The sequence below is a fragment of the Pan paniscus genome, chromosome 3, assembly GCF_029289425.2.
Source record: "Pan paniscus chromosome 3, NHGRI_mPanPan1-v2.0_pri, whole genome shotgun sequence".
Taxonomy (NCBI): domain Eukaryota; kingdom Metazoa; phylum Chordata; class Mammalia; order Primates; family Hominidae; genus Pan; species Pan paniscus.
This window is the reverse complement of record NC_073252.2, coordinates 137,324,276-137,350,953: the sequence shown is the minus strand read 5'-3', so window position 1 is coordinate 137,350,953 and position 26,678 is coordinate 137,324,276. Positions and strand designations below refer to the sequence as shown.

Below are 26,678 nucleotides of genomic sequence, written 5' to 3'. Positions count from 1 at the left end.
CCAGGCCAATTAACAGTCTATGCTGGAAATTTCAACTTGAGACTGAGAGTTCATTTCTCTTTGAATGACTGCAGCATCCAAAAGTTCAGAAGTACTCAGTGGCCATGTTTTCTGCTAATTAAACTTAAAAAATGGAAAAATCTAGTCATAAGAGAAAGAGAAAATGCAGATGTGCAGAGAAGCTGGACCCAGAGTTAGGAAACTGTGTGCTCAATCCCAGCTCTTCTTTTAGTCCAGTCACATCCTTGTCTTCAAGTCCAGTGAGACAAGTCAGACTCCTTACATTAAAATCCCCCTTATAGGCTGGTTCAGACTGAGTTTCAGATACTGCACCCAAGCCAGTCCTAATCCCACTGCATATGGCAACTTGGCAGTTTAACCAAAATCTACCTTGCTAGCTTCATTTCCGTGTTCTGACCACACCTCCATTCTATCACATACTCACAGTGACCTAGCAGTCATTCCCCCCAAATTCAACTTCACTCTTGAGCCCTGCAGTGCATTCACCTGGAATGACTTTCTTCCCTCTCCTTTACATGGAGAATGCCTCACATTTACCCTGAGATGCTGCATAAATGCTTCCACTTATTGCGAAGCTTTTTGATTATCTACTGCTCCCATATCCAAGTCAAAAGACCACTCCATATTCTGTGCTCATTGTCCTTTGTATATGCTTCTTTGATTACACTGATCACAGTATATTGTAGAACTCCTATTTGTTCATATACTATTTTGTAAGTTCTTCCAGGACAGTGTCTATGTAGCTCCACTAACACAAATAGAGAACACATGACCCATACTTGATAAATGTTTGATAAATCAGGTTATTACAACAAACCAAGTGCATTCGCCCTTGCCACACAGGCTGTAGCAAACGTGCTCCCAAAATACATGACCAACTTCTTAATATCTGATTAAGAAAGCAGTCCTTCATGAATAATGTCAATTTTGTGTTTGAACACAAGGGTAACTTATACGTAAAATAAACTGACCAGGGGAAGCAGAATCAACATCAGAGGCCCCCACATCCCTAATCCTATAGTGTCTAAATCAGTAACTGCAATCTTATACCTGAGACGTAGTTCGTTCTCTTTTCTCATACTTTCTATAGTTATTCATTCTGTTAAATGCTTTTACGTCTAAATACACATCAACTCCTCTTGCACCATTTGCTTTTTGCACTGAAGTATTCTAAAACAAGTTGGATTACTAAAACACACAAATACAAAAGCTATGTTATCAGCTAATTTTAATACTTTGTTGAGTTTTTTTCCTGAAGTGTTCTTTAACCTCAAATGTATACAAGAAAATAAATTTCCAATGGGTTGGGGGCTTTTTGTTGTTTTTAAAAGTGTATCATATATATCATATATATATGATATATATATCATATATATGATATATATATCATATATATGATATATATATCATATATATGATATATATCATATATATATGATATATATCATATATATATGATATATATCATATATATATGATATATATCATATATATATGATATATATCATATATATGATATATATATGATATATGATATATATGATATATATATGATATATATGATATATATGATATATATGATATATATGATATATATGATATATATATGATATATATGATATATATGATATATATATGATATATATGATATATATATGATATATATATCATATATATGATATATATCATATATATATGATATATATCATATATATATGATATATATATCATATATATATGATATATATATCATATATATATGATATATATATCATATATATATGATATATATATCATATATATATGATATATATATGATATATATGATATATATCATATATATATGATATATATGATATATATATGAGATATATATGATATATATGATATATATCATATATATGATATATATATGATATATATGATATATATCATATATATGATATATATATGATATATATGATATATATCATATATATGATATATATGATATATATGATATATATCATATATATCATATATATGATATATATCATATATATCATATATATCATATATATGATATATATCATATATATATGATATATATATGATATATATGATATATATGATATATATATGATATATATGATATATATATGATATATATGATATATATATAAATATATAATATTATCTGGAAACCAGGAGGAAAAAAAAGATTGTTTTATTTTATACTCTACCCAGTAACCAAACAAAGAAAATAAAACACAATTTCTTTGTGGCTAAGCTGGTTTATTGAACTTCATGGGGGAAATGTAACAGTGACACTATTCCACAACAAAATTACTTAGATTTCATGAGGAAACATGTATTTGCAATATACTTTCAATAATGCATTGTTATTAATAGCTAACTACATTAGATTCTGGGGTAGTTTCCTTTGGTGTTCTCAAATTAAGACTTTTCCAAAACATGTCTGGTATTTTAATTATTTATTTTCAATTAAAGGTCATAGTTAAAATAAATTCTACAGATTTTTTAAATGTGTGATTTGTTCTTTAAAAATTAGTAATTAGTTGTTAGATAGCTATCATTTTGGAAGTGATTTTGCAACAGTGAAATGTTTTATAAATATTTTAAGATATTGAAAGCTTTAACCCCATTCAACTGGTATGTTTTTAAAAAATAAAAACATACATATAAAAAATTAAAACAAATTGTTACAAATAAGATACAAATATTTTAAAACTAATAAATATTAAAGTTAAAAAATAAGTCCTTTCACAGAACTGTAAAGGATACTACTTAATTCCTTACAAAAAGAAATAAAGTTACTCTTTTTAAAACCATAATAAGAGTAATAAAAAACCATAAATGTGCTTGGAAAGTCTATAAACTTTCTTCCCCCACTTTAGAAAATATTTTGAAAAGCGATAAACAGATTCCCTTCTTTAAAAAAATGTTGTTACACCCATCATAGTTACTACAGCTGTCATTGTTTTATTACAAAAATAGTTATAAATCAAGGTTAATTTCGATACAAGTAAAACAATTTTTAGTTTTTAATTCCAGCATGATTAAGAAAACATGATCTCCCTAAATGCAAATAAAGCCAATTTGAGCTCTAATACTTAAAATGGAATAATCACTTCCTATAATTATTATTTTCAGTTAGTTCATTTAATAGAATTACTTTGTCTTTATAGTTAAATTATCCAGGTAGGATCACCATGATGATTAAACAAAAATCTTAAACTAGATTAGATTACATTTTTAATTGATTTCCCATATTCTGAAAATACTGTAGTACAATAATCATTTGGCTTAATTTCCTCCAAAATTATTAAGGACAGCAATCTATCAAAATTAGTGAATGTGAACACTTCAGTTAAAGTCATGGCTTACATTCCATTTACGTAAATAGTTTAATATGTAAGCTTGCTATATTTTATGTGCAAAGACTTAAATTCAAAATAAAAGTATTTAGGTTAAAAAACTTCTTGAAATATTCTTTCCATCACTGAAGTATAGACATTTTTCAATATCTAATTTATTTTTCATACTGAGGAGGGATAACTTGTGACCATAAAATTTAGACATCTTAAAAATTGATATGACACAATACTATTACAGAAATACATGTAGACTAATAGCAATTAGAGTTGTGCCTTCACAGCTACAATCCAAATGGAAGTTGATTTGTTAACTTGGCATTTAGTCATTAAATTTATTGGAGTTGAAGGGAGAGCAAGAGATACCATATCAGATACACTGCTTGAAATTAGTAAAGGCTAAGAATAGGTCTCCTGTGTTAGTTAGAAGCTATGTTTACCTATTTTCCCCCAAGTTACAACTCTTCATGTGCTTTCAGTTAGTTTTTCACTGTTTAAATATACCAAAATAAAATATAAAGCACCTTATGTCACTTTATTTGCCTTAAAATCTGACTTATTTTTGCATATTTTAATAGGATTTAGTAAGAAAGCAACTCGGCTGGGTGCAGTGACTCACACCTGTAATCCCAGCACTTTGGGAAGCTGAGGCGGGTGGATCATGAGGTCAAGAGATCGAGACCATCCTGGCCAACATGGTGAAACCCCATCTATACTAAAAATACAAAAATCAGCTGGGTGTGGTAGTGCACGCCTGTAATCCCAGCTACTCGGGAGGCTGAGGCAGGAGAATCACTTGAACCTGGGAGGCGGAGGTTGCAGTGAGCCGAGATCGCGCCACTGCACTCCAGCCTGGAGACAGAGCGAGACTCCATCTCAAAAAAAAAAAAAAAGAAAGAAACTCAAATAACTCTTTTAAAAATAATAATGATTTTTGTAGATCTGATAAGTATTAATTAGAAAATCAAACATCTAGAACTCTTGGAAAAGTCATTCTTTATGGACTGGGAACCAGAAAACATTCTATGCCTTCTTATCCCACTGGAACTAAAGTCTTGGCTCTAAAACATACCAATAATAACAAAACTAAATATGTTAATAAAACAACGAAAGGCCAGATGCAGTGGTGAGTACCTACAGTCCCAGTACTGGGGAGGCTGAGGTGGGAGGATTGCTTGAGCCCAGGAGCTCAAGGCCAGCCTGGACAACATAGCAAGACCCCGTCTCTACCAAAAAACAAAAAAAGTACTCTGGGGAGAGGCAAATACCAGTTTTTATCCTATTAAGAACACTTCCCATTCAAAGGACATACTATTAGGTGTGTCCTAAACCTTTAACATTTTTTTCCAATCCTAGGACAAAAGATTGAACGGTTACTGATTCCATCATGTTCTCATTTGAAGCTTCCTTCATTGGGCTCTAGATGGAGAGATGTTCAGATTCATCCTATCTTTGCTTCATTTTCAATCTCACCTGAAAACCAACTTTTCCTGTGTTGTCACAGTGACAAACTTAAGTAGATACAAAATACAAAAGCGTGACAATGACAAACAGCAAAGTGTCAAGATGACCCATTATAGTTGAGATTAAATCTTATGACTTATTACTGTCATACTTCAAAAGTATTTCTTTAGTCAAAATTAGATAATATAATAAAGACTGTTATTTAGCACCAGCACGTCATTGCAGGCTTTGGTTCAGGCTTCAGGATAATTCCATTATCAGGGGGCTGACTAAGCATTAATGGTTTGTGGCTCTTAAGCTTATGAGCCAAGGTCATAAATATAGCTTCCACATGGTCATTATCATTGGGGTTTTTAGCAGACGTTTCAAACAAAGGCATACTGTGTGTGTCAGCAAATTTTTGTGCCAAGTCTGTGGGTACCTGTATGGCACTTCTCAAGTCACATTTATTTCCAACAAGAATCCGTGGTATATCATTGGCTAGCAAATGTTGTTTGCATTCTTCTATCCAAGATGGTAGGCTATGAAAACTAGCCATGTTGGTCATATCATACACGAAGACAACAGCATGTACATTTCTGTAGTAGTGCTGAACCATGCTCTTTCTGAATCGTTCTTGTCCTGCTGTGTCCCATAGCTGGATCTAAAAATGGGAAGAAAACAAGGAAAACTGAAAATCCCATTCCAATTATACATATCAAGAAATGTAATCATCTTGCATTGTCTTTATTATCTCTTCACTTAAAATATTTTGATTTCTCCCTTCCATAATGTCTTTTCAGTTTTACCTATGGGATCCAGACTTCATGATACCAGTTACCTCACAATTAAATTATAATACAACTGTCGGAACAAATATTTCAATACAGGATTTTCTAAATTTCAGTAAATCCAATTTGTTTAAATAAAATTTACCTCAAAACTTTATTTTAAAATGTTAAGAGAAAAATATATCAGGTGTTAACATGTTAAGCATTTAATTCCTGTAAATTTGGTTACTATACACCCCTCTTTACCTTTCAGTAGTCTAATTTAAAATATTAAACCTAGGAAAGATGTTATTATGAGATCCAGCCTCCAAACAAACATATACATGTATGTGTATGTCTATGAAATCCAGGCCCCCTTGAAAACTTAAGAAGGCTAGAAAAAAATCATGAATAAAAATGCTCAACATAGAATTAAAATGCTTAAAACTATAGATGTCAAAACTTACTACAAAGCTACAGTAATCAAGACTGTGTGAAACTGGTCTAAGATCAGATACAGAAATCAATGGAACAGAACTGTGGATCCAGAAGTGAACCCATATATCTATGGTCAACTTATTTTTAACAAGATTACCAAGAAAATTCAACAGCAGGAAAGATTAGTCATTTCAATAAATAGTGCTGGACAACATGCAAAAAATGAGGCTGGATCCCTATCTCACACCATATATAAAAACTTACTCAAAATGGATCAAAGACCTAAATTTAAGAGCTAAAACTTTAACTCTTCATAACCTTGGATTAGGCAATGGTTTCTTAAGATACAATACCTAAAGTAAAAGCAATCAAAGGAAAAAATAAACTGGACTTCATCAAAATTAAAAATATTTGTGCAGCCAGATGCGGTAGCTCAGCACTCTGGGAGTCCAAGGCATCAGGGTCACTTGAACCCAGGAGTTTAAGACCAGCCTGAACAAATAAAATTGGAGGGTGGAGCAAGATGGCAGAATAGAAAGCTCTACCTATCATGTCCCCAGCTGCCCCACAAGGACACCAAGTTAATAACTAACTACACAGGAAAAAAAAAAAAAAACTTCATAAGAACCAAAAATCAGGTGAGCACTCATAGTACCTAGTTTTAACTCATATTGCTGAAAGAGGAACTGAAGAGATAGAAAAAACAGTCCTGAATTGCCAACACCCACCCCCTGCACCCCGAGCAGCAGCGGTGTGGTACAGAGAGCTTCTCTGGGCACTGGGAAAAGGAGAACACAGCAATTGAGAGGCACTGAACTCAGTTCTGCCCTGTTAGAGCAAAAAGGAAAACCGGACCAAACTCAGCTGATGTCTACCCACAGAGGGAACACTTAACCCAGCCCCAGCCAGAGGGGAACCACCAATCCCAGCAGTCCAAACATGAGTTCCCACAAACCTTGCCCTCTGTGTCTCCAAGTAAACTTGAAAGGCAGTCTAGGCCACAAGCATTGCAACTCTGAGGCAACTCCGAGTGCTAAACTAGGCCCAGAGACAGTGCGCTGGGGCAGACAGGAGACATACTGAGACTCCAGCTGGGACAGCCAAGGGAGTGCTGCCATCACCCCTCCCCTAACCCCAGGCTGCACAGCTCACAGCTCCAAAAAAGACCACTTCCCTCCATTTGAGGAGAGGAGAGGAGAGGAGAGGGAAGAGTGGGGAGGACGCTGTCTTGATCTTAAGATACCAGCTCAGCCACAGCAGGATAGGACACTGGTCAGAGTTGTGAGGCCCTCATTCCAGGCCTTACCTCCTAGATGACATTTCTAGATATACCTTGGGCAGAAAGGAACCTGCTGCCTTGAAGGAAAAAATCCAGTCCTGGCAGCATTCATCACTGCTAACTGAAGAGCCCTTGGGCCCTGAAAAACCAGCTGGCATACCCAGGCACTACATTGACAGTCTTGGGTGAACCTCTGAGACTTGCTGACTGCAAGTGAGACTCAGCACATAATTAGCTGTGGCGGCTATAGGGCAAAACTCCTGCTTGAGAAAAGCAGAGGCAAAAGTAAAGGGGACTTTGTCTTGTACCTTTGGTACCAGCATGGCCACAGGAGGGCCTTTGGGGTCCCAGATTTCAGGACTTGACTCTTGGACAGCATTTTTGGACCTGCCCTGGGCCAGAGGGTACCCCGCTACTCTGAAGGGTGAGGCCCAGGCCAGGCAGCATTCATGACAAGGGGACTTAAGAGCCCTTGGGCCTTAAAGGAACATTGGTGGTAGTCTGGCAGTACTCCTCATGGCCTAGAGTGGCAATGGCTACAAGTGGGAAGCTCCTCTGTCTTTGGAAAGGGGAGGGAAGAGTGGGAAGGACTGTGTCATGCAGTTTGAGTGCCAGCTCAGCCACAGTACAACAGAACACCAAGTAGACTTCTAAGATTTTTAACTCTAGTCCCTGACTCCTGGAAGGTACTTCTGGACCAACCCAAGGCTTAGGGAAACTTGCCACCCTGAAGAGAAGGACACAGGCCTGGCTGGCTTTGCCACCTGCTGATTGTAGAGTCCTAGGGCCTTGAGTAAACACAGGCGGTAGCCAGGGAGTAGTTACAGCAGGCCTTGGGTGAGACACAGTGCTTTGCTGGCTTCAGGTCTAGTGCAGTCTAGACCTAGAGCAGAGGCAAAAGTAAAGGTGGCTTTGACCTAGTGCAGTCATAGTGGTGGTGGTCACAGGGGTGCTTGTGTCACTCCACTCTCAGTATTAGGTTACTCAGAACAGAGAGAGACAAAGAGAGACTCTGTATGTTTGGAAGAAAGTAAGGGAAGTAAGCACGCATCTCTGCCTGGTAGTACAGAGAATTCTCCTGGATCTTGTCTAAAACCATCAAGGTGGTACCTCTACGAGTCTGCAAGAACCACAGTGTTACTGGGCTTAGGGTAACCCCTAAGGCAGATACAGCTTAGATCACAACACTCAAGTCCTTTCAAATGTCTGAAAAGCCTTCCCAAGAAGGACAGCTACAAATAAGCCCAGACAGTGAAGACCACAATAAACACCTAATCCTTCAATGTCCATACACAGAAGAATATCTATTAGCATCAACACCATCCAGGAAAACATGACTTCACCAAATGAACTAAACAAGGCAACAGGGACCAATCCTGGAGAAACACATATGTGACCTTTCAGAAGAGAATTCAAAATAGCTGTTTTAAAGAAACTCGAGATAACACAGAGAAGGAATTCAGAATACTACCAGATAAATTCAACAAAGAGATTCTTGAAGAATGCATCAGAGTCCTTTAACAGCAGAACTGATCAAGCAGAAGAAAGAATAAGCAAGCTTGAAGACAGGCTAACTGAAAATACACAGAGGAGATAAAAGAAAAAAGAATAAAAAACAAGGAAGCATGCCTACAGGATCTAGAAAATAGCCTCAAAAGGACAAATCTAAGAGCTACTGGCTTTAAAGAGAAGGTAGAGAAAGAGACAGAGACAGAAAGTTTATTCAAAGGGATAATACAAAAAACTTCCCAAACCTAGAAGAAGGTATCAATATTCAAGTATAAGAAAGTTATAGAACACCAAACAGATTTAACCCAAAGAAGACTACCTGAAGGCATTTAATAATCAAACTCCCAAAGGTCAAGAATAAAGAAAGGATCCTAAAAGCAACAAGAGAAAAGAAACAAATAACATACAATGGAGCTCCAATAGGTCTGGCAGCAGATGTTTCAATGGAAACCTTACAGGCCAGGAGAGAGTGGCATGATATATTTCCAAGTGCTGAAGAAAAAAACCTTTTATCCTAGAGTGGTATATCTGGCAAAAATATCATTCAAACATGAAGGAGAAATAAAGACTTTCCCCAACAAAAGCTGAAGGGTTTGATCAATACCATACCTCTGCTACAAGAAATGCTGAAGGCAGCACTTCAATCAGAAAGAAAAGGACATTAACGAGCAATACATAATCACCCAAAGATACAAAATTCACTGGTAATAATAAGTACACAGAAAAATACAGAATATTATAACACTGTAACTGTGGTGTATAAACTACTCTTATTCTAAGTAGAAAGACTAAATGATGAACCAATCAAAAATAATAACTACGATGACTTTTCAAGACATAATCAATACAATAAGATATAAATAGAAACAAGAAAAAGTTAAAAAGTGGGGAGGATGAAGTTAAAGCATACAGTTTCTATTAATTTTTTGTTTGTTTATGTAAAAAGAGTGTTAACTTGTTATCAGGTGATATGGTTTGGCTGTGTCCCCACCCAAATCTCATCTTGAATTCCCATGTGTTGTGGGAGGGACCCTGTGAGAGGTAACTGAATTATGGGGGCAGGTATTTCCCATGCTGTTCTCATGACAGTGAGTAAGTCTCAAGAGGTCTGATGGTTTTAAAAGGGGGAGTTTCCCTGCACAAGCTCTCTTCTCTTGTCTGCTGCCATGTGAGACATGCCTTTCACCTTCTGCCTTGATTGTAAGGCCTCCCCAGCCACGTGGAACTGTAAGTCCAGTAAACTTCTTTCTTTTTTAAATTGCCCAGTCTCAGGTCTTTATCAGCAGTGTAAAAATGGACTAATATATCGGTTAAAATAATGGGTTACAAGATAGTATTTGCAAGCATCATGGTAACCTCAAGCGAAAAAAATATACAATGGACACACAAATAATAAAAAGCAAGAAACTAAATCATATTACAGGAGAAAATTACCTTCACTCGGGGAAGACAGGAAGGAAAGAAAGAAGGAAGAGAAGACCACAAAATAACCAGAAAACAAATAACAAAATAACAGAAGTAAAATTAAATACCTAGGGATTAACCAAAGAAGTTAAAGATCTCTACAATGAAAACTATAAAACACCGATGAAAGAAATTAAAGCATACACACACAAAAATGGAAAAATATTCCATGTCAATGATTGGAAAAATCAATATTGCTAAAAAATGTCCATAGTACCAAATTAATTTACAGATTCAATGCAATCTCTATTAAAATACCAGTGACATTCTTCACAGAAAGAGAAAAAACAATCCCAAAATTTGTATGGAACCACGAAAGACCCAGAATAACTCAAGCTCTCCTAAGCAAAAAGAACAAAACTGTAGGAATCACATTACCTAATTTCAAATTGTATTTCAGATCTGTAGTAACCAAAACAGCAGGGTACTGGCATAAAAACAGACATATAGACCAATGCAACAGAATAGAGAATGCAGACAGAAATCCACACACCTATAGTGAACTTATTTTTGACAAAGTTACCAAGAACACACACTGGGGAAAAGACAGTCTCTTCAATAAACTGTGCTGGCAAAACTGGGTATCCACATGTAAAAGAATGAAACTAGACCCCTATCTCTTGCCATATACAAAAATCGAATCAAAATGCATTAAAGGCTTAAATCTAAGACCTCAAACTATGAAACTACTACAAGAAAATGTTGGGGAAAATCTTCAGGACACTGGTCTGGGCAAAGAGTTCTTAAGCATTACCCCACAAGTACAGACAACCAAAGCAAACATGGACAACGGAATCACATCAAGTTAAAAAGCTGCTGTGCAGCAAAGGAAACAAAAAAGTAAAGAGACAACCCACAGAATGGAAGAAAATATTTGCAAACTACCCCTCTGATAAGGGATTAATAACCAGAACATATTAGGAGCTCAAACGCTACAGCAAAAAATCTAATAATCTAATAAAAAATGGGCAAAAGATTTGAATAGACATTTCTCAAAAGAAGACATACGAATGGCAAACAGGTATATGAGAAGGTGCTCAACATCAACAATCATCAGAGAGATACAAATCAAAACTATCATGAGATAACATCTCATCCCAGTTACAATGGCTTGTATCTAAAAGACAGTCAATGACAAATGCTGGGGAGGATGTAGAGAAAAGGGAACCCTCATACACTGTTGGTGGGAATCTAAGTTAGTACAACCACCATGGAGAACAGTTTGGAGGTTCCTCAAAAAATTCAAAATGGAGCTACCATATGATCCAGCAATCCCACTGCTGGGTATATACCCCAAAGAAAGGAAATTAGTATATCAAAGAGATATCTGGACTCTTATGTTTTTTGCCGCACTATTTATAATAGCTAAGATCTGGAAGCAACCTAAATGTCCATCAACAGATGAATGTATAAAGAAAATGTGGTACATATGCACAATGGAGTACTATTCATTCATAAAAAACAATGAGATCCAGTGATTTCCAACAACATAGATGGAACTGGAGATCATTATGTTAAATGAAATAAGCCAGACACAGAGAGAGAAACATCACATGTTCTCACTTATTTGTGGGATCTAAAAATCAAATCAATACACCTCATGGACATAGAGAGTTGAAAATGGTTACCAGAGGCTCGGGAAGGGTAGTGGGGCTTCGGGGTAGGGGAGATGGGGATGGTTAATGGGTACAAAAAAAAAAAAAAAAACAGAAAGAATGAATAAGACCTACTATTTGATAGGCAATAGGGTGACTACAGTCAACAATAATTGTATATTTTTAAATAAATAATGTAATTGGCTTTTTTTTTTTTGAGACAGGACATTGCTCTATTACCCAGGCTGGAATGCAGCAGCACGATCTCAGCTCACTGCTGCCTCAACCTCCTGGGCTCAAGGAATCCTCCTGCCTCAGCCACCTGAGTAGCTGGGACTACAGGTGCAAGATAACATACCCGGCTAATTTGTTTATTTTTTTGTAGAGATGGGTTTTCGCCATGTTGGCCAGGCTGGTCTGAACTCCTCGGCTCAAGCGATCTGCCTGCTTCAGCCTCCCAAAGTGCTGGAATTACAGGCATGACCCACTGCACCTGGCCTGAATTGTCTGTAACTCAAAGGATAAATGAGGGGATGAATACCCCATTCTCCATGATGTGCTTATTTCACATTGCATGCCTGCATCAAAACATATAATGTACCCCATAAATATATACACCTACTATGTATCCACAAAAACTTTTAAAAACTAAAAAAAATCAAAATGTTGTTCCATCAAAAAAAAAAAAAAAAAAAAAAAGACCAGTCTGAACAACATAGGGAAACCCTGTCTCTTAAAAAAAAAAAAAAAAGCGGCGGTGGGGGGGGGGAGGGGGGAAGAGGTGCGTGGCGGAGGGCCAGGCACAGTGGCTCATCCCTGTAATTCCAGAACTTTGGGAGGCCAAAGCAGGTGGATCACATGAGTCCAGGAGTTCATAACCAGCCTGGCCAACATGGTGAAACCCCATCTCTACTAATAATACAAAAATTAGCCAGGTGTGGTGGCAGGTGCCCGTAGTCCCAGCTACTTGGGAGGTTGAGGTGGGAAAATCACTTGAGCCTGGGAGACAGAGGCTGCAGTGAGCTGAGATCATGTCACTGCACTCTAGTCTGGGTGACAGAGCAAGACCCTGCCTCAAAAAAAAAAAAAAAAAAAAAAAAGTTTGTGCTTCTAAGGACACTATCAAAGTGAAGAGACAACTCACAGAATGGGAGAAAATATCTGCAAATAAAATATATCTGAGGCCAGGCATGGTGGCTCACGCCTGTAATCCCAGCACTTTGGGAGGCCGAGGCGGGCAGATTATCTGAGCTCAGGAGTTCAAGACCAGCCTGGCCAACAGGGCAAAACCCCGTCTCTACCAAAGATACAAAAAATTAGCAGGGCATGGTGGCATGCACCTGTAGTCCCAGCTACTTGGGAGTCTGAGGCACGAGAATCGCTTGAACCCAGGAGGCAGAGGTTGCAGTGAGCTGAGATCGTGCCACTGCACTCCAGCCTGGGTGACAGAACAAGACTATGTCTCAAAAAAAAAAAAAAAAAAAAAAAGACCCTTGAAATTCTATCTTTAGCATTTAGAAAGATATTTTGGTAATAAATTGGATGACCTATATAAAAGCTATCCAAGGGAACTAGAGCTGATTTTTTTCTCTTCTAATGACATTTTCTGTAACTCAGATGTTCAAGCATCACTTCATCAATGAAAAATGACTTATAATGTTTTAAGCAAATTATATTCACAAGATAAAAAATAAAAAGCACACGAAAAGGAAATATACCAAAATATTAACAATGGTTGTCTCCAAGGTAATTTCTCCCTTTATTTCTACTTTTCTATTTTCCTTAACAAACATGCATGTCATTTATAAAAACAAAATAAAAAAAAATGATTATGCAGAATTTAGACCCGCCTCAAAGAACTGTGGATGTCCTCCACAAATGTAAGCGGTAATGATAAATGTTAACCCCAGGCCGGGTGCAATGACTCACACCTGTAATCCCAGCACTTAGGGAGCCTGAGGTGGGAGGATTACTTGAGCTCAGGAGTTTGAAACCAGCTTGGACAGCACAGTGAGACCCTGTCTCTACCAAAAGAGACCTTGTCTCTACCAGCTTGGGCAACACAGTGAGACCTTGTCTCTACTTTGTTTCTACCAGTGAGACCTCATCTCTTAAAAAAAAAAAAAGTGAGCTGGGTGTGGTGGCATGCACCTGTGCTTCCAGTTACTTGGGAGGCTGAGGTGGGAGGATCGCTTGAGCCCAGGAGATCAAGGCTGCAGTGAGCCATAATCGTGCCACTGCACTCCAGCCTGGGCAACAGAGTGAGACCTTGTCTCCAAAAAAACAAAAAAAAAACAAAAAAAAAAAGAGGAAGAAGAAGTTTAATCCTAAGAAAACCTTTTGTTTTTAGATGAGACTGACTAAGCAATATTCCTCTTCCCATTCCCTATTTAATAAATGGTGCTGGGAAAACTGGCTAGCCATATGTAGAAAGCTGAAACTGGATCCCTTCCTTACACCTTATACAAAAATTAATTCAAGATGGATTAAAGACTTAAATGTTAGACCTAAAACCATAAAAACGCTAGAAGAAAACCTAGGCAATATCATTCAGGACATAGGCATGGGCAAGGACTCCATGTCTAAAACACCAAAAGCAATGGCAACAAAAGCCAAAATAGACAAATGGAATCTAATTAAACTAAAGAGCTTCTGCACAGCAAAACAAACTACCATCAGAGTGAACAGGCAACTTACAGAATGAGAGAAAATTTTTGCAATCTACCCATCTGACAAAGGGCTAATATCCAGAATCTACAAAGAACTTAAACAAATTTACAAGAAAGAATCGAACAACCCCATCAAAAAGTGGGCAAAGGATATGAACAGACACTTCTCAAAAGAAGACATTTATGCAGCCAAAAGACACATGAAAAAATGCTCATCATCACTGGCCATCAGAGAAATGCAAATCAAAACCACAATGAGATACCATCTCACACCAGTTAGAATGGCGATCACTAAAAAGTCAGGAAACAACAGGTGCTAGAGAGGATGTGGAGAAATAGGAACACTTTAATACTGTTGGTGGGACTGTAAACTACTTCAACCATTGTGGAAGACAGTGTGGTGATTCCTCAAGGATCTAGAACTAGAAATACCATTTGACCCAGCGATCTCATTACTGGGTATATACCCAAAGGATTATAAATCATGAGACTATAAAGACACATGCACACGTATGTTTATTACAGCACTATTCACAATAGCAAAGACTTGGAACCAACCCAAATGTACACCAATGATAGACTGGATTAAGAAAATGTGGCACATATACCCCATGGAATACTATGCAGCCATAAAAAAGGATGAGTTCATGTCCTTTGTAGTGACACGGATGAAGCTGGAAACCATCATTCTCAGCAAACTATCACAAGGACAGAAAACCAAACACTGCATGTTCTCACTCATAGGTGGGAATTGAACAATGAGAACACTTGGACACAGGGTGGAGAACATCACACACCAGGGCCTGTCATGGGGTTGGGGGAGGGGAGGGATAGCAATAGAAGAAATACCTAATGTAAATGATGAGTTAATGGGTGCAGCACACCAACATGGCACATGTATACATATGTAACAAACCTGCACGTTGAATACCCTAGAACTTAAAGTATAATTAAAAAAAAAACAAAAAACAGTATTCCTCTTCCCATCAATCCTGTTCAAAATTTTATGCTTTCTAATCATATCAAGTCTTCCAGAACACAGAGGTATGAAATTACCCCTTTTTTATTTTTATTTTTTGAGACGGAGTCTCACTCAGCCTCTCCAGGCTGGAATGCAGTGGCACAATCATGGACCATTGCAGCCTCGACCTACCAGGCTCAATCTTCCTGCCTCAGCCTCCTGAGTAGCTGGGACCACAGGCGCGTGTCACCAGACCCAACTAAGTTTTTACTTTTTGTAGAGACAGTAGGGGGGTGGTCACACTATGTTGCCCAGGCTGGTCTCAAACTCCTGGGGTCAAGTGATCCTCCCACCTTGGCCTTCCAAAGCTTTGGGATTATACGCAAGAGCCATCATGCCCAGCCTGAAATAACTCTACACTTTACTGTAGAGCCATAAACGTAACTAATAATGAGGCATTTACAAAGAAATATTTAAAAAGAAGCTTCAAAATTTCTCTCATGGAATAACTAAATGATGGGAAGGCTTAGGGCTACTGCTGCCTGCTGCCTTCGAGGCCTGCACACTGAGATGAGAAGGCAAGGAGACAGGAAAGGAGCAGTGAGAGACCCAGCCAATATACGACAGGACAACTGATTAAAAACTGTTGTTTTTAATCAGTTTTTAATCACTTTTAAAAGGCTAGAGAAAACTTTGAAGGAGACAGACAAACAGACACTAGGCGAAAAGCAAAGCCTAGAAAACTCTTGAGGCTTAGCTATGAGTGGAATGGTTCATGATGTTTAAAAAAGAAGAGAAAATGATACTTTTGGACCCAAGGAAGTGAGATGCTTTCATCTGATAAATGTTAAATTGGGAAATATTTTCAGAGAAATTTTTCCCAATTTAATACTTAAATATCTTAGGAAAAATGGCTAATATGTGCTCACAGCAATCTTATTGCCATTTTAAACATTATAAAGATAACATAATATATACTTGGCCAGGGGTGGTGGCTCACACCTGTCATCACAGCACTTTGGGAGGCTGAGGTGGGTGGATCACTTGAGGTCAGGAGTTCAAGACCAGCCTGGCCAACATGGTGAAACCCCGTCTCTACTAAAAATACAGAAAAATTAGCCAGGTGTGGTGGCACACGCCTTTAATAGGCTTGAACCTGGGAGGCAGAGGTTGCAGTTAGCTGACATCGCACCATTGCACTCCAGCCTGGGCGACAGAGACTCCATCTCAAAAAAAAAGTATTATTATTTTTTATGACAGGGTCTCACTCTCACCAGGCTGGAGTACAGTGGCACAATCTTGGATCACTGCAACCTCCACCTCCCATGCTCAAGTAATCCTCCCACTTCAGCCTCCTGAGTAGCTGTGACTACAGGAGTGTGTCACCACACCCAGTTAATTTTTGTGTTTTTTGTAGAGATGGGATTTCTCCATGTTACCCAGGCTGGTCTCGGATTCCTCGGCTCAACTGATCGGCCTCCCAAAGTGCTGAGATTACATGCATGAGCCATGGCACCTGGCCCAAATTCTTCATTTTAAAGGCAGTATTCCTTTCAAATAATCACAAAAATTTGTTACTTGTCTTCTTAGGAAGCTAAAATTTATTTATTTTAAAATTTTAACAGGGTTTAAGTGAACACAGACCAATACATGAATTGGCAGCACTCAGAATCAGTAGAGGCTGAGAGAGACTCCAGAAAGCTAAAATTTATTTCAAAGATTTGCCATTTGATTCTGTACACCAGACGCACACATTTCTACTCCACATACAAAAAGCAAAGGGTTCTCTTGAGATGTTACTAATACCAGTTATGATGTTGTTTTACAACTTAAATTGTTAACAGAAGCTCTTATGTAGTTCTTATATAGATGGTCTTTTACATGAAATAATAAAAATGTGTTCTTTGAAAGAATAGGGGAAAAGTAAATTTAATAGTTAATCAGGGATGGAAAATTTGGATTAAAACCTTTAACATTTTAGGTCAAGCAAAAAGAGTATTAAATCAATTTAAAGTCAGATCATTTCTCATTTTGGATAATAAAATTACCAAAAGAGCTGTCATGGCCGGGCGCGGTGGCTCACGCCTGTAATCCCAGAACTTTGGGAGGCCGAGGCAGGTGGATCATGAGGTCAGGAGATCGAGACCATCCTGGCTAACACAGTGAAACCCCGTCTCTACTAAAAATACAAAAAGTTAGCCAGCCGGGGGTGGTGGCAGGCACCTGTAGTCCCAGCTACTCGGTAGGCTGAGGCAGGAGAATGGCGTGAACCCGGGAGGCGGAGCTTGCAGTGAGCCCAGATTGCGCCACTGCACTCCAGCCTGGGCGACAGAGCGAGACTCCGTCAAAAAAAAAAAAAAAAAAAAAAAAAAAAAGAGCTGTCATCAACAACAAGATTCTACTATTAGTATTTAGCAGTAGCTAGGTTGCCATTTTTGTTAAAACTTGATATTGGAATTTAAAGTAGAGATTCATGAAGTATTATATAAAGGAATTATACGTATATATGAAATTTTTTTTTTGAGATGGAGGCTTGCTCTGTCACCCAGGCTGGAGTGCAGTGGCACGAAGTCAGCTCATTGCAACCTCTGCCTCCCAGGTTCAAGCGATGACAGGCGTGAGCCACCATGCCCGGTCAAAATTTTTTTTAAATAAAGGATTTAATTACAGAATAATAATGGTGATAAGGAAGAGAGCAAGCAGTGAGAGAAAGCATTAGTTATCACCTTAGAGGAAAAAATACACACAATTTGGAACAGTAATCTTAGTTATCCATCCTCTCTCCCTATTCTTTCACTGCCTGTTTTTTTCCCCCACTACCATCTCTCTCCTGAAGGAATGAGCATTTACTCTTAAACTATTAATATTGATTTGGGGCTTAGCACATTCCATGTATACTCCAGGAACTCTGCTAAGTCCTTTACATGCCCTTATTTAATATATGCAACCCTATGTAATAATTACCCAATCTTCAGATGAGGAAACTGAGGTTTAAGTAATTCACCCAAGGCCACAAAACGAGTAAGTCTTAACGCCAGAATTTAAACGTGGACTACCTGATTCTGTAGAGAATGCATGTTGTTTTCTCCAGCCTAACCCTCATTCTCCCTTCTATTATTAGCACCCTATTTTCCTTGGGAATCGGCCCTCCCCTGCTTTCCATTCACATGAACCACTGGCTCCCAGGGAGGGCATGTGACCTACGTCTGACCAATCAGAGGTTCGCATCCCCACACTCCCTGTCACTACCATAGTTTAGGAATGGGCATGTAGAGCTGCAGTTGGAACTGGTAGACAGAGGAATTTACTTCTAGGCTTTTTAGTTATATGAAACAATAAATTCCCTTTCTGCTTAAACTAATTTGCTTAGAGTCCTCACACAGTCTCCAAAGCAAGAGATCTTGACCACTGATTCCAGAGAAGTAAGTAATTCTCTTCTCACCACCTCTGAATATACACACCAATGCTGCCATCTTCGTAAGAAGTGACAGAAGAGAATCATAGGCTTCTGAAATCAGGCTAGAAAAACAACAGGAATTCTGACCTGGTTCCTGGGATCCTTCAGATAGTAGGAAAGCTTGGGTCTGTGAAAATGTATATTACTTACACCATGCCAGCCCCAGGACCAAACCCCAGCAATTCAAAGTCTTTTTCAGACCAGAAACTGCCCAAAAGTTTCTGAGCTAAAGGATCACAAGATTCTTCAGCATTCTTAGGATACCTGAACTGCGCATATTCTCATTCACTGAATTTCAATGCAAATCAAATCAAATCAAGAGAACCAGTTTGGTATCTCTCCAACCACCAATACCACGTTTTAAGAAATAAAGTATCAATTTGATTCTGTTTTAAGGTAGGGTATAAGGTGACTTCATATAAAATATATTTTGACTTATAAACATTAATTTACTTTTAATGAAGATCAACACAGAACAATAATTAGTAACCCAATTTATATTTTATATTTATACAGCATTCACTGAATGTCATCTTCATCATGCCATAAAAAAATTTAACAAAATTTCTACTATTCTCTCTAGGCATGTTAGCTACATTTTGTTCTATCCGTGCTTCCAAACTTCAACTTCATGTGCATAATTATTTCTCCTGTGTGCCAATCCGGTATTTGTAGCTGCCAATCAGTATTTCCATTTGAATATAGGATCATCTCAATAAACACATGACTAAATCATAATGTTACAGAGCCTGTCCAAATTCAATCTTCCATGTAGTCCCCCTTAGCTCCACTACCTACCTCCTGTCACCCAGACTCACAACCTCACTCATCCAGTCCTCTTCTTTCTCATCACCAACAGCCAGTTACTGAAGACTTTGGCTTTATCTTCAAAATACCTCTTCTATCACCCCTTTATTTTCCCTTATCACCTCAATTCTGGATTTCCAGAGTACCCTACCAACTGATCTCTCTGCCTCTATATATTCAACACTTTTCCCTGAGTACTTACTATGTGGTTTAAGAACTGAACTAGGCCGGACGCGGTGGCTCACGCCTGTAATCCCAGCGCTTTGGGAGGCCAAGGCAGCAGATCACGAGGTCAGGAGTTCGAGACCAGCCTGGCCAACATGGTGAAATCCCGTCTCTACTAAAATACAAAAAATTAGCGGGGTGTGGTGGCAGGCACCTGTAATCCCAGCTACTTGGGAGGCTAAGGCAGGAGAATTGCTTGAAACCTGAAGGCGGAGGTTGCAGTGAGCTGAGACCATGCCACTGCACTCCAGCCTGGGCAACAGAGCAAGACTTTGTCTCAAAAGAAAAAAAAAAAAAGAACTGAACTAGACACTGAAAGAAGTCTATGGAATTACCAGACATGGATCCTGCCCTGAATAAAACTTAGTAAGGGAGGTAAGACAGGTATGTATGCAATGAGATAGAGATCATCTAAAGGTTCAGGTAAGGTGCTAAAAGAGTTCATAGAAGGAAGCTGACTGGAGGTGTGAGGAGACTCTTATTTTGTTTTTAAGAGACAGGGTCTCATTCTCTTGCCCAGGCTGGAGAGCAATGGTGTGATCATGGCTTACTACAGCCTCCAACTCCTGGGCTCAAGCAATCCTCCTGCCTTACCTCCTGAGCAGCGGGGACTGCAGGTACATGCCACCGTACTTGGCTGATTTTTTTAAATTTTTGGTAAAGATGGGGCTTCACTATGTTGCCCAGGCTGGTCTTGAATTCCTGGGCTCAAGTGATCTTTGGCCTCCCAAAGTGCCAGGATTACAGGTGTGAGTCACTGGAATCTGGCTGGCTGGAAGGTTTTTTTTTTTTTTTTTTTTTTGAGATGGGATTTGTTCTTAATAGAAACAACCCCATTAAGAAGAGGGCAAAGGACATGAACAGACACATTTCAAAAGAAGATATATCTGTGGCCAAAAAGCATATGAAAAAATGTTCAACATCACTAATCATGAGAGAAATGTAAATCAAAACCACAATGAGATACTATCTCACACCAGTCAGAAGGGCTATTATTAAAAAGTCAAAAAATAACATATGCTGGCAAAGTTGCAGAGAAAAGACAACACTTATACACTGCTGGTGGGAGTGTAAATTAGTTCATCCCTTGTGGAAAGTGGTGTGATTCCTCAAAGAGCTAAAAACAGAATTATCATTTGCTCCAGCAATCCCATTATTGGGTATACACTCAAAGGAACATAAATCATTCTGTCATAAAGACATCTACACATGTATGTTCATTACAGCACTATTTACAATAGCAAAGACATGGAATCAGCCTAAATGCCCATCAATGGTAGACAGGATGAAGACAATGTGGTATATACATACCATGTAACACTATGCAGCCACAAAAAGAACAAGATCATGTCCTTTGCAGCAACATGGAGCCGGAGGCTATTATCCTAAGCAAACTAATGCAGGAACAGAAAACCAAATACCGCACGGACACAAAGACAGGAACAACACACACTGGAGCCTCCTGAAGGGTGGAAGGTGGGAGGTGGAAGATCAGAAAAAATACCTATTGGGTACTATGCTTAATATGTGGGTGACAAAATATGTGGGTGACAAAATAATCTGTACACCAAACCCCTGTGACATGTTTAACTATACAACAAACCTGCACATGTACCCCTGAACCTAAAATAAACGTGTTGAAAAAAAAAGAGAGAGAGACAGAGACAGGGTCTGGCTCTGCTGGAGTGGCTCGATCATAGTGCTCTGTACCCTTGAACCTCAAGCAATGCTCCCACCTCAGCCTCAGGAGTAGCTGGGACTACAGGCACAAGCCACAACACCCAGCTGGAACTTTATAATATAATGGAGAACCACCCAGGGCACTTGAGTTAGGGGAGATAAATCTTGAAGTACAACATTAATCGGGCATTTTGGCAACAATGTACAAAATAGATTAATTGAGGACTGGGAGATCAGTTGAGCTGCTGTAACTGTTAAGCTGCTGCAACAGTTCAAAGAGAGGTTAAAAAAAGGACTTGAACTAGAATTTTGAAGACAAGACAGTTAACAGAAAGTGTGCAGGTGGAAAACCAATTTGACTCAGAGAGCAAAGGAGAGGGGTGAGAGTACTAGGATAAGAAGGATTAAAGTAGTACAACCTAGGTGAATTTTGAATTTCATATGATTTTCATGTCATGAAATCTTGATATTTTCCCTAAACATTAAAAAATGTAAAAAATCATTCTTAGATTGTGGCCATGTAAAAACAGGCAAAAGACCATTTTTGGCCCTCAAGCATAGTTTGCTGACCCTTGTGCCGTATCATAATTCTCTGTGCTTATCAAAATGTCTTCTTTCCAGCAATTACTCATTAAATATTTGTTTTACCAGTGTGGGGAGAGGTCCTGATTATTTTCCTTTAGTTAATATTAACATTTTGCACTTAACATGGGAACATTTCATTTCTACCGCTACAAAAAAGTAAGCTACTAAAATGTTCAAGTAGGACCTGCTGACCTCTAATGGGAGGCCGGATTAAATACAACACCAGGCTTTAATGGGTTGGTGTGTCTGCCACTGGAAAATGATTGTGCTAAAGGAATACAGTTAGTCATGAAGGGGATATACACACGAGGAAGGAGCATAAGGATTAGAGTTAGGAGTCTCAATTTAAAAGCCGAATGTATTTGTATTTAAGGAATTTAATTTTATAATTTTATTCGACTTCCAAAATTTTGCAAACAAGATTTTCCTCTTTCAATTACCTGCACATACTGCTTAGGAATGGATTAGCAGATATAGGCTTTCTTAAATTTCATAAAACATTTTAACGGATTCTGAAAGGGCATTGTTGTTAAGTCATGCTTTCTGAAAATTTTCTAGTCCATGATTATCAAAACATTTAACGCAATATCTCATTTTTATCAAAGAAATAATGTCTAGAACGGCATTTTACTAGTAAAGTAACATAGAGCTTTCCAGCTTTAAGATGAAAAATTAGGAAAAATGTCATTTTAGATCAGGCTACAATTTTCCAAAGACATAATATGAACATTTCAGCAGCACTCAAGATGTATTACAGGTTAACCAAAAAGCAGCAGAAGCAGCACATAGAATAAAGCTCTTTATATCACTTTTCAGTTTTAGAAAAAAAGGGCACTAAAAAAAATTAAGCTCTGTGGTTTTAAAAAATGCCCAACATAGCTATATCTTTTCCTACTATAGAAACCTCAGAATATGTCTGTAGTCATTTCAACCACAATAAAAATCTCTCTCAAGTCTCACCATTGGTGGCACAAATCAACGGCTAGGGCCTTAGAAGAAAAATGATCTCAGTATCCAAGTCCACATCAATGTAACAAGTTAGGCTAAAGTTCAGTAGAAATAATCTCCCCAAAAAATATTATCTCCTTGCTCTTCCCAACCAGAATTATCAACTCTGTGCTCCCAGATTCGTCATACCTGTGGTTCTGTCTTATTTATCACTGCCAGCACTCACCTCAGTAGTTAGGTAATTGACTTTATACACTTCACATGCTTTATACTTTTTCAATACTATTATCTCTTAAATTTGCACCTGATTCATCTGTTATCTTTAAGTATAAATGGCAACCCAGGAACAGATAAAGGGCCCTCAAATCCCAACTCCTCCCCCACCCTCATTCTCTGCACTTTTGAAAGAATTTCCTACTTCCGTTTTTGTTTTTGTTTTGTTTTTTAAATTTCTCTCCCCTTAGCTGTCTACCTATGCCCTCCACTATCTCTGCTTTCAACTTTGGGTGTACAACTGCAGAACTAATGGTGGCAAACAGGAAAAATAATGTTAAGCCACCAGGAAAGACAAAGAATCTTTTTAAAGGCACCAACTATGAACCAGGTGCTTCATATATGTCCTCATCTGATCCTCACAGCAGCCTGATAAGGTATCATGATCCCAGTTTTTCGGAAGAAAAAAACAGACTCTGAGAGGTTAAAGAATCTGCCTAAGGTCCAGGGCGACCAACCATTTTGGTGTGCCCAATACAGGGGGTCCCCAGGATGTGAGACCCAGTTTTAAAACCTGGACAGTCTTGGGCAAAGTTGGTCACCCTAGTAAGGACACACAGCCCATCCCTACCCTTTTGTAGGTTCAGATTTGAATCCAGGTTAGTTGGGCTCCAAAGCCCACGTACTTCCCAGATTCCTGCTTCTCCCAATCTTAACTCCCTTGGAACTTCAGAAGCTCCATTATTTTTCACCCCAAAGGCTTCTGGGCCAAACCTAATTCTGGTGAAAAATGTTTAGCCTTTTATTCTATCTTTTCTTCTGCAAGTATACAAATCTTTCTAAACTCCCTAATACAAAGCAACCCCAAAACCACCACTGAGAGCTCATATGGGACATGAAATGCTAATGTGAAAAATTAAAAGACAAAAGCACCAAAGAAAGGTTAATTTCTTTTAACCCAGCTTACTTCACCTCTACCATCATTAGCAGTATAACCCGTTGGGGTGGGGGGCGATGATTAGGGAACTGAAAAATAAATTGTTCTTGCCTCTAAGATACGAGGGTAGGAACGTCTGAAGCAAGCCTGTTCTCCCACCACTCCCCATCCCCACCAAGAGACTGAGATAAAGACGATCGCTGATTTAAAGCAGTAGTATAAGGCAAGGTAGTTCCACCTATGTTTTAAGGAGTGGCATCAACAGGTGGCATTTAGTGGTGGCTTGCTATGAAGGTGTGTCTAAGGTTTATACCATCAAGAGGCCTAAGCCTTGTCATTGATCCTCATTCCACTGTTAGATTCCAACCCCTCAGAACTTCAAACCTGCCCTGGGGCCTATACTACCTTCTCCACTATTACTGTCACTCAGTGTCCCCAGTCCCAGGGACCAAAAATAACGACTTAAAGGGAATAAAGAATTGGGCGTGTGTCTGAGGTGGCATCATGAGAAATGCTTTTGGCAACCTGAGTAGGAACTATCACATATAGAATGTTTCTGCGGGAAAATAGATTTTTCTAAAATCAGTATCATACAGAAACTACTACAGCAAAACTGTATGCAAGAGAATACCTAAGTACTTCCTCAAAGGCAATAGGCTTTACTTCCACAACATCTAAGGCACTGCTCGAATGAATGTTTAATAACTATTACTGATTAAATGGATTTTCCATTCTCGCGCAATTTCACTGTTTTTCCTCCGTTCATATTTGACTGACTCCCAGCACACGACACACACAGTCAATGGGTCGGTAGATAAGCCCTACACTCCTGAACTCAAAGTGTGGTCCACGGACTAGCTGCACCTGCATCATCAGCGAGATTATTAAATCATAGCCTGCATTTTCAAAAACAAGATCCCCAGGTAAATCGCATGCACAGTGAAGTCTGAGAAACGCTGCCTTAGAAGTTTGCAGTATTGCAATCCTTCCAATCCCCAACTCCAATCTCATCAGCGTGAGAAAAAAATGGAGCACACACACACCGTGCACACGGCCAGCGACCAGCCCATGGTGGGGTTGGGACACCTGTCATCCCGTCCTCCCCAACAGTTCCCCATCCGCTCACCTTGATGCGCTCCCCATCAATCTCCACCGCTCGTTCTCGGAAATCCACCCCTATCGTGGCCTCGGTGCGGTCGGGGAAGCGGCCAGCGCAGAAGCGGTAGGTCAGGCATGTCTTGCCCACATTGGAGTCGCCGATCACGATTATCTTGAAGATGCGGGAGCGGGCAGGAGGCAAAAACCCTGAGGCCCCTGACACTGCCCCGCTGGACGAAAAGCTTGCCTCGAGCGACGACTCCATCTCCTCAGCCATTCCCCCGACCCGCCCCAAACTGAGGCGGAGGAAAGGAGACACAGAAAGGCTGAGAGATTACGCCACCGCAAGCGCGCGCGCCCAGCCAGCCAGTTCGGCTGCGCAACTTCCCAGGAGCCACCGCCCACCAGTCCCGAGCGCGCCTGCGCACCTTCCCGCCCCGCCCTCGCCCGCACAGGTGTGGCACCCGCCCGCCCCGCCGCACGGAGCCGCCTGCCCGCGGCCACACGCCAGGCGTCACTCGGGCTGGCGCCGGTCTACCTGGGTTGGCGTGGGGCCTGTCGGGGGCTTCACGGCAGTGCGGAAGGCCAGCCTGCAGAGAGGCTGGGCCCAGCGCCCTGACTGACCCAGCCCCGCCACGTCCAAGGTTCCCGCCCTCTGGAGGAAGCCGCGCAATCACTCCGTGGGCGGGGAGAGACAGACAACTGAGAGGAAGGAGGTACCACGGGCACTCTCTCGCGAGAGGGCCGCAGAGCCGCCTTTGACGGGGGCGTGTACCTGGAGAGCAACGGTAAGGACGTCGCCGGGCTCCGTGTTGGGTCGGTTCCGGCATCGACGTATCGTTTGGTCGCCCCAGAGGAGACAGGTTCCTTCAGCTTGCCGCTGAGGATGTGGCATCGGCTGCGCTCACCGCCGCCGCCTCTGTGAACTGCGGGAGTTGGGATAGCGGCCAGGGCTAGATGGGTGGGACGCGAGTCCTCGCCGAAAGCTTGCCCTGTGCGGGGCGCACTTGGAGGCGAGCTCTGGGCCGTGGCGAGTTTTGCAGCCTAAGGTCTTGGCAGGCGCATTGCTGTGGGCTGCCGGAGAGCAGGCTGGAGTTCGAGACCGCCCACCGGAGAGCAGGCGAGAGTTCGAGGCCTAGGCACAGCGCATTTCGCTAGGCATCCCCAAGAATATCCGCGTGATCCTTGTGGCCAGAGTTTGTTAG

General features: G+C 39.7%; 1 protein-coding gene across 1 annotated transcript; it reads right to left on the bottom strand.

Annotated features, from left to right (window-relative positions):
- Positions 1 to 2,274: 2,274 nt before the first annotated feature.
- Positions 2,275 to 26,164, bottom strand: RAB33B (RAB33B, member RAS oncogene family). Its single transcript, XM_008974119.6, has 3 exons — positions 26,012 to 26,164; positions 25,502 to 25,769; positions 2,275 to 5,502 (listed from the first exon to the last, which is right to left on the bottom strand). Exons 2-3 carry the CDS (start codon positions 25,748 to 25,750, stop codon positions 5,062 to 5,064), a joined length of 690 nt encoding a protein of 229 aa, XP_008972367.1. The 5' UTR covers positions 25,751 to 25,769; positions 26,012 to 26,164; the 3' UTR covers positions 2,275 to 5,061.
- Between the last annotated feature and the right edge of the window lie 514 nt (positions 26,165 to 26,678).